Source organism: Hakea prostrata, chromosome 3 (assembly GCF_041222555.1).
Source record: "Hakea prostrata isolate BN-2017 chromosome 3, UWA_Hpros_2, whole genome shotgun sequence".
NCBI lineage: Eukaryota > Viridiplantae > Streptophyta > Magnoliopsida > Proteales > Proteaceae > Hakea > Hakea prostrata.
The window spans coordinates 46,977,984-46,987,275 of NC_142602.1; the positions used below are offsets into that span (position 1 = coordinate 46,977,984).

General features: G+C 42.8%; 1 protein-coding gene across 1 annotated transcript; it reads right to left on the bottom strand.

Moving 5' to 3' along the window:
* Positions 1-3,105: 3,105 nt before the first annotated feature.
* LOC149022361 (uncharacterized) lies at positions 3,106-4,582 on the bottom strand. The gene is made up of 3 exons (XM_089147604.1): positions 4,310-4,582; positions 3,697-3,887; positions 3,106-3,619 (listed from the first exon to the last, which is right to left on the bottom strand). The coding sequence occupies exons 1-3, from the start codon at positions 4,580-4,582 to the stop codon at positions 3,106-3,108; spliced, it is 978 nt and encodes a 325-aa protein (XP_089003730.1).
* Positions 4,583-9,292: the final 4,710 nt, after the last annotated feature.

The following is a 9,292-nucleotide window of genomic DNA, read 5'->3' on the forward strand; positions in this document are numbered from 1 at the left end:
GACCAATGCATACAAGAGCCTATAAAATCGTAGTTTTAAGATATGAAATCCGAATTTGGTGGTTCAAAAGGGTACTAATCAAGGGGTAGACTACATCAGCAGTATTCTAACATATAGGGGACCTCAAAACACCAATCAAATCAAGATATCAAGATCCAAATTAGGAAACAAAAAGTTACCATAATTAAATCAACCATGGATCTTGATGAATTTGAAATAGAAAACAAAGACAAGAACAATAGGAGGATGGATCATTGCTTCAGGTAAAGGTATCATGAAAACATACTTAGATCTTCAAGGAACAAGGCTTAGAAGCATAAATCTAAATAAGGAAATAAAACCTACCATATATGTAACTACCATGCATCATGAAGAACACATAGTAAGGTAGAAGAGAACACTAGAGATCTATAGATTATGGATCATGGAAGGAAAACACAAGAATTAACTACTAACATGATCAACATAGAAGATCCAAAGAGATCAGAATTCAGATTAGAAGTTTAACAAAGATTAGATCATGGTTTGATCATGATTCCTTCAAAAGCTTGCAATGATCATGGTTAAGATCATTGTTCTAGCCTCAAATCCTTAGGATGATCATGAGAACATGTTCAGAGATGTTTGCAACAGAGAATGCAGCATCTCTTCTACTGTCTCAACTCAAAAAGGAAAGAAAAACAAAGATGGAGGAGAAGAAGAGAGAGTAGACATACCTTTTGATGCAAAAAGAAGAGTTTCGACGAAGATCCGTCAAGAAAACACCAAGGATGCAAGAGAGATGACTTGCAGAGGTCTTTGGTCCGCTCCAGAGAGTTTGGAGGCACAAAAAAAAAGGGGGGGGCTCGGGGTTTGACTTAAATAGAGCAAGAACAACCTAATTGCCAAAGATAGCACTCATTGGTCGAGTGGATTGGTCGACTGGCCCAATCGACCAATCACGACCAATGCCGACAACAAAGAAGACCAAAACAGGGGAATTGAAGGTCCAGATCAAATCCAATCCTAAAGGGGTTTTGCACACAAGTCAAGTGACTTACCTAATAGGTAGAAATGCCTTCAAACCAAGATAGAGAGCACTCCAAGTCCATCAACTAATCAGATCTTCATCAGGATTCAGTTTCCAAAAATAGAACCTCATCATCAACTTTCATGGATTCAAAGCCGTACCCCCCCCCCCCCACCCCCCCCCCCACCCCCCCCCCCCCCCCCCACTCCCCCCCCCCCCCCCCCCCCACACCACCCCCTCCCCGCCAAGCCGGGGCGGGGTTCCCCCCCCCCCCCCCCCCCGCACCCCCCCCCCCCCCCCCCCCCGGCACCCCCCCCCCCCCCCCCGCCCGGGGGCCCCCCACCCCCCCCCCCCCCGTACCCCACAGTGGAGCCTCTTGACTCATCTAGACTCATAGATCCTATGGAGCCTGCCAAGCTATTCACTTCAATGGGATTGTAAGACCCGTACGATGAAGTGTCATCCTCATACCCATGTCCATGGTGCTTCCCTTTCCCTTTCCCCTTCCGACTGCAAGTGGAACTACGACCTGCACCGTGGTCGACATCCTGGGTAGCATGGGTGAATTGACTCTCCCCCGTGAATCTTAATGGCCCTCCATGTCCCTGACTCTCAACTGCTGGCTCTGGTGGTGGTCTCTCCTGTGGTTCAGCTGAATCCTGATCAGCTGGCCCGTCACCACCATCATCATCATCACCACCACCACCATCATTATCATCATCATCATCATCACTCCCACTATCATTTCCACTAGGGCCACTACCAAGTCCATCATCATCATCATCGCCTGCATCATCCTGTGCCTGACTAGCGGGTGGCTGAGTAATATCATCATCATCATCATCTGACCATATAATATTATCCTCACTGACACTGGATGCACCAGGGTGTGGTACAAAGGGACGGTTAGGCTCGGTGCGCACTCTCCCCTTTGTGGCCAAGAACTCATTAACATCAGCTCCCATCTCTCGTGCAATTTGACTGCTGGGTCGACCTCCCGCCTCATCCAATAATGGCTCTCTGACCCACTCAAATAGGGGGTACTCCTCCTCATCGTCATCTATGGCAAAGATGTCAGCCAACTCAATCTTGTCCCCATTACCTTGCTCTTGACCTAACCTAATGTGCTCCTCTCTCAACCTCATATTATAATGAACATATACAAGATCCTCCAGCCGCTTCACCCCCAAACGGTTCCGCCTCTTAGAATGTATCAGATTGAATGTGCTCCAGTTACGCTCGCAGCCGGTGGCAGAAGATGTCTGGGAGAGCACTCTAACTGCAATCTTAATCAAGTACTCCGAGTCTAACCCGTATTGCAGCCACCACTCAGCTGCAAGAAACATAACCAACCTAATTAATAATAGTAAAAATAAATTGTGTCAAGAACTCAAATTGAGAATCTAAGACTTAGACTAACTGACTAAGTGACTAACCAGGAGTGGTGTTCTCCCTAGCCTGAATAGCGATTGAGCGACCGTAGCTACCAAAAGTAGCATCTCTAAAAGCCTTTAACCGTGATAAATAATTACAAAGTTAGTAATAAGAAACAAGTATTTAGCCTAATTCTTAAGTACTAGACTACTAGTCATCTCACAAGTCACAACTTACAGTCTTACCTCATTATTAATTAATGCTTGTTTTGTCGCATCCGGTTCCAACCTTTCCACTACTTCATGGACTGCCCGGATCAAATCTGTCCTCATCCCAAGTTCTTTACTGTAGTGGTACATGGGGTTCAAATAATAGGCTATCAAACAAGCCAACAAATGAGATGGTAAGAAACTATAAAACTACATAATAAGTATTACGTTATTAACAATTAAGTATTTAAGTAATAACTTGAAAATTTTAATAACTTTCAACTCACCAGCCAAATGCAATGGATGTTTCAACCGCCTTTCCCACCTTTCTTGGATGATGTTAAGGAATTTCTGGTTGCCCCTAGGATAGACTTTCTTAACCATCTCCTTCATCATCTCAACCGCAGCCCATATATGTGGTAAAGTTGGTTTCCTTTGTTGATCTACCAACTTCAAGACTGTCACCACAGGGTCTAGAAGCTTGATAACAACTCTTAGATTTGCCCGAAGCTATCACTTGGATATGGTAGCCCGTGCTGCTCTCCCCCGCCGGTGATTCCGATTGGGGCCAAGCAAACCAGTCTTCGATGCAAACATAGCACGTAGTTGGGCTTTCTTCTTCTGAAAACTCTTCAAGGAAATCCAATCCGTGGCAAATCTTGTGACCCCAGGCCTCACCAAATCACCACCACATGTCCTCCTCAACATATCCAAAGCAAATCCATGGTTATATACGAATGTGGTCACATTTCGAGCCCGCTGAACCACATTCTTCACAAATTTGACTTCCCCCATGTCTTTTAGCATCAAATCAATACAATGTGCCGCACAAGGAGTCCAAAAGAGCCTATACCCGGGATCCTCCATCAACTTCATCCGAGCCTTCTTGAAATTGGCGCCATTATCAGTCACAACTTGCACCACGTGCTCGACTCCAACCTCTTTCACCACATTCTTCAACAACCCATATATGTATTTTGCATCCTTCTTGTGACCGGATGCATCAACAGACTTGAGGAACACCGTCCTCCCATCACAATTCAACATAAAATTAAAATTGATGATAGACTGTCTAGTGGGACCAGTCCAACCATCACACATCACCTTGTCACCCCATAGTGCATCCACATTGGCTTAAGGCCATCAATGTAGGCTTTCAACTCTTCCTTATGCCGTGGGAGATATACATTATATATCTCATATGGGGTTGGCCCAACCACCCCACGTCCAAGCACCACCGATCTCATCCACCATCGCCGTATAATAAGGCCCCCGTGCAGCATTTGCCGGAACACCTGTGATATAATGCCCACTTAGAAAAGGCCATCCCCACCTTGTCCTTCACATTACCCCACATATGCTTTAATTTCTTCGTTTTGATTGTGGCCTCGCAAACAAGTCGGGATCGGTGCGTAGTATCCGCACATCGGGATCGGCCTCAATGGGTCTAGAAGCAGAGATGTGGCACTAGGTCGTGATCATGGGGCCCATGGTAATGGAACCGACTCTCCGGTACTGCTCCTCCTCATACCGGAGCTGCCTCCACTTGCCCTCCCAACATCCGGATCTCCGATGACCCCGCACCCACGGCTCTCTCGTGTCCTCCCGATCTCATCGAGTCTATAAGACTCCCTACTCATCCCGAGTACTCTCTCCATCTCTCGCCTCTAGGGATGATGCATCAGCCGGATCTCGGATCCACATTTGTCTCTCCCACCTCCACCTCCTCTAAGCATGCCGCCTCGAACCGATCCCTCTTTGCTTTCTTTTGTGCCCTCTTCTCTTGCCCTCCTTTCACATACTTTGCCATTGCCACTTTAACTTCATAAGGGACATTGGGGCATCCAACCACATTGCGGTCCCCTCCCGCTAGTTGGATCTTTAGTCTAGTGGCCCCACCTGATCCAATCTTTTTCAAACAATATTTACACTCTGACTTTTTCCTATCATCTGTCAGAGGCTTACCATGCTGCCAAGCTATGTCAGACATTGTGTTTCTATCTGAATCTCCAACTCAAAACTCAAAAGCTTATGCCCGAATCGAATTCCCGATACAAACATACATAATATTTAATAATCACCGTTAAAAACTTAAAATAGAAACCCAACAGTCCAACACTTAAATTTTAATCAAAGCATTAATACTTTAACTGTTTAACATCTAAATACAAAAACTAAGAAAAATTCTTCAATTTAAGCTTGCACTATAATGGAACAAGTGAACAACAATAGAGAAGAGAGAACAAGATAATGGCATATTTCATTAACAAGTTATGTACCAAAATTTCTGGATCAAAATTCAGACATCCAACATTGAACATTCCAACTTGAACATATTCTCTGTAAGTCTTCTATTAAGCATGCTAAACAGCTAAAGATTTAATTTTTTTAAAGCTGTAAATGGAATACATCTATTAAGCATGCTAAACAGCTAAAGATTTAATTTTTTTAAAGCTGTAAATGGAATACATCTATTAAGCATGCTAAACAACTAAAGATTTAATTTTTTTAAAGCTGTAAATGGAATACATGAGCCAACTTGCAGCAAGACTTGATGCTGAAAACACAAGAATTTCAAGGGGAAAGAAGAGAAGCAAGGGGAAAGAAGAGAAGCAAGGAAATGAAGCTAAAAACCCAAGGAAATGAAGCTAAAAGCAAGGAAACTACTGTTCACTAAACCATTCAAAGCTAGGTTACCTTCCAATAGAGCTTCAAACTTTGAAATAATCCACCAACAAGTGCCGATTTCACCAAAGGAGTGCTTGAATCTACTTGAAATCATGCAAAACCATGAAAAAAGGTCGAAAAATGGTCGAAACCTAGCGTCGAAACTTTCTGCCTCCGCTGCCGTTTCCCGATCGAAACTCTGGTTTCCCAGAGTTTCGATCGAAGATGGTGACTTTTTATAACATTGAACCGGCTGGTTCAGCCGGTTCACTTAAACAAAAAACCAAGTTTCGAGTTTCGATCGAAATTTCGAGGGTTTCGATCGAAATTTCGAGGGTTTCGATCGAAACCCTCGAAATTTCGCAAGTTTTCCCAGATTTCGGCCCGGCTCACCCATATTTCGACCCAATAGGGAAATTTCGAGGGTTTCAACCGAAACCAATGATTTTTTTTCGGTACCCACTGGTTTCTGCAGCCTAAATTGTTGGTTTTTTCTTTATAAAAGACTTTCCTTTATCTATTTTTTTCTTCTTTCTTTCTTTTTTTTTCTTTCTTCTCCTTCTTTTTTTTTTTGTTTTTTTTTTTTTTTTTTTCCCTACCTCCTCCCCCCCCCCGGGGGGCCATTGCTCATGTGATTCACTTATCTAAATTGAATATGAATGATTGGTTACTATGTATGTGAATGGTTTATCAGTTATGATTATGAATGACTGAATTGGGATGTGTTTGCCTAAGTTGTAACTGGGGAATGGGCAATGTCCTTTTGGCATTTCTGTCTTTGGACACTAGTGGAGGTGGTATGGGACATTTTCCCTGATTACTGGTTGACATACCTACGGCATGTCTAGTAGTGTTTGGCTACCTGTTATATCAATTCCGATTCAAAAGGGAATTGAGACCGAGTGACCTATGGCAGCAATAGGGATTTGTGGGTGCTCAAGACCAGTAACCAACCCATGAGAGGACATGAATCACATTGTGAGGGGCCATTCATTGGTAGGGTTACATTTAGTAGACTTGGACTCATGAGCGCTCAAGACTAGTAACCAACCCGTGAGAGGACATGAGAGCTTCCCGTCTATTATTTGTGGATGACCAATAAGGTTAATGAGTCCGTAGTCCAAGTTGGTCGATGTCACGCCCTCCCAGCCGGTACCCTATCTCGGCCCCCAACCGGGGGGGGGGCCCCCCCCACCAAGAAGGGGGCGGGGCACCACCCCCCACAAAAAAAAAAAAAAAAAAAAAAAAAAAAAAAAAAAGAGGGGGGAAGATAAATCATAGATTCAATAAAGAAAGAATGAATCGTAAACGAAACGGAATAATAGATATAATCGTAGTGTCAACAGATAAGTAAAGTGAAGCAAAAATCCCACTTTACATCCAGCGGAAAAGTAGCTCGAAAGAATAAACTAGATAAAAGCTAATCCCGTAGAGCAAGTACATTGGGTAACTAAATTATTCTCCACTTTGTAGACGACATCCTTGTAGGTGTAGATCTCATAAATAGCACAAGGACGCTTCCACTCAATGGTCGGACTAAGCATCGTACGGAGCATAACCACCCGTGGGATCTTCGTAGTAATTGTGGTAACCGCAATCACCTTCCCCGGAGATATGTCTCTTCGCCTTGCGCTTCCTCATAGGGACCGTCATAGTATTCCGTACCGCAGGATAGTCTAACAACATTGTACAATAAAGGAATGAGTTTCAAAGAAACTCAAGAAGGCGCTTAAAATCCATAATAACATAAATGGCAGAATTCCGGAACAAACATAAATGCAATATGATATGAGACAAACAATGAATGAATGATTCTAACTCTATGTATGCTTTGGTCTCTATTGGCGGACATGCTTTAAGTCATAGCACCGTACTTCTTTAGGAAAGTCCACTCACATCCTCAACCATTTAAGATATCTTGGATTCCCTCCAACCATTTAAGATATCTCGGGCGACCGATTGGTAATGGGTCCTTCATCCCTCGGGACAAACCTTGGCAGGGGTTAAGTCAACACACTCTCTCACAACCATTTGGTATAAGTACCGGCGCATGTCGTGGTAAAACCTAGCCAAATGCAAGTCTTCTACTTAGTTACATCAAGTCGATCCGGATACTTCCATTCCTCGCCCCCGACGATCCTTTCCGGTATCCTTCACACTAGAGTCCTCATAGTCCCCGACTACGGACTCACCAACCCTATCGATCATCCACATATGGTAAACGGGAAGCTCTCACGTCCTTTCACGGGTTGGTTACCGGTCTTAAGCGCCCGTGAGCCCAAGTCTAACCATATGCAACCCTACCAATAAATGGCCCCCACAATGTGATTCCTGTCCTCTCACGGGTTGGTTACCGGTCTTGAGCGCCCATGAATCCCCATTGCTACCACGGGTCGTTCGGTCTCAATACCCCTCCGATTAGGGTCCGACATAACAGGACATCCTAGCCAAACACTACTAGACAATCCTATATATGTCATCCAACAGTTTAGGAAGGTGTCCGGAGGGCATCTCCGGAAACATCCCATAATATTCCCGTAGTAGTCCAAGGACAGAAGTGTCAAAAGGACACCTCTCCTTTCCAAACCATACGTAAGCATACACATGCATCAATTCATATCATCACATATATGGTAACTCCATATATGGAAAGAAATCAATATTTACAATCATTTGTATAACATTGGTAAGTAAATCATACATGAATCAATTCAATATGAATAAGTAATGCTACTGTAATCAAAGTTATGCAACAAGTAGTATATCATTGTAAGAATCTAATTTAAGAAACATATTAATGATATTCAAATATAGAAACTAGATTCATGCTATCTATGTAATTAAGGAAATAACCATCCTTACCTTTTATAACTCGCAAAGAATCCTAAGAAATCAAGTAAGATCTTGGCAAACTTGAGAAGAAGGTCCTAAACAAGTATATACAACATATTAGGAAAGATCCCTAACAGAAAATATAGCAAAACATCCGAAACGGACCAATTCCCCGAGTTGCCGTACTCATTGGTCGAGTGGATTGGTCGAATGGTCCAATCGACCAATCAGTCGACCAATGCAGATAATAGCTTATAAAATCAGAGTTTTGAGATATGAAATCCGAATTTGGTGGTTCAAAAGGGTACTAATCAAGGGGTAGACTACATCAGTAGTATTCTAGCATATAGGGGACCTCAAAACACTAATCAAATCAAGGTATCAAGATCCAAATTAGGAAACAAAAAGTTACCATAAATAAATCAAACATGGATCTTGATGAATTTTGAAATAGAAAACAAGGACAAGAACAATAGGAGGATGGATCATTGCTTTCGGTAATGAAAACATGAAAACATGCATAGGTCTTCATGGAATAAGGCTTAGAAGCATAAATCTAAATAAGGAAATAAAACCTACCATATATGTACTATCATGCATCATGAAGAACACATAGTAAGGTAGAAGAGAACAACTAGAATTCTATGGATTATGGATCATAGAAAGAAAACACAACCATTAACCACTAACATGATCAATGAAAGAAGATCCAAAGAGATCAGAATTCAGATTAGGAAATTAACAGAGATTAAGTCATGGTTTGATCATGAATCCTTCAAAAGCTTGCAATGATCATGGTTAAGATCATTGTTCTAGCCTTAAATCCTTAGGATGATCATGAGAACATGTTCAGGAGATGTTTGCAACAGAGGATGCAGCATCTCTTCTACTGTCTCAACTCAAAAAGGAAAGAAAAACAAAGATGGAGGAGAAGAAGAGAGAGTAGACATACCTTTTGATGCAAAAAGAAGAGTTCCGACAAAGATCCGCCAAGAAAACTCCAAGGATGCAAGAGAGATGACTTGCAGAGGTCTTTGGTTCGTTCCGCAGGGTTTGGAGGCAGCAAATACGAAGTGGACTCGAGGTTAGACTTAAATAGAGCAAGAATCAACCTAATTGCCAAAGACAAGACCCATTGGTCGAGTGGATTGGTCGACTGGCCCGCCGACCAATCAGTCGACCAATGCAGATAAAGAAGGCC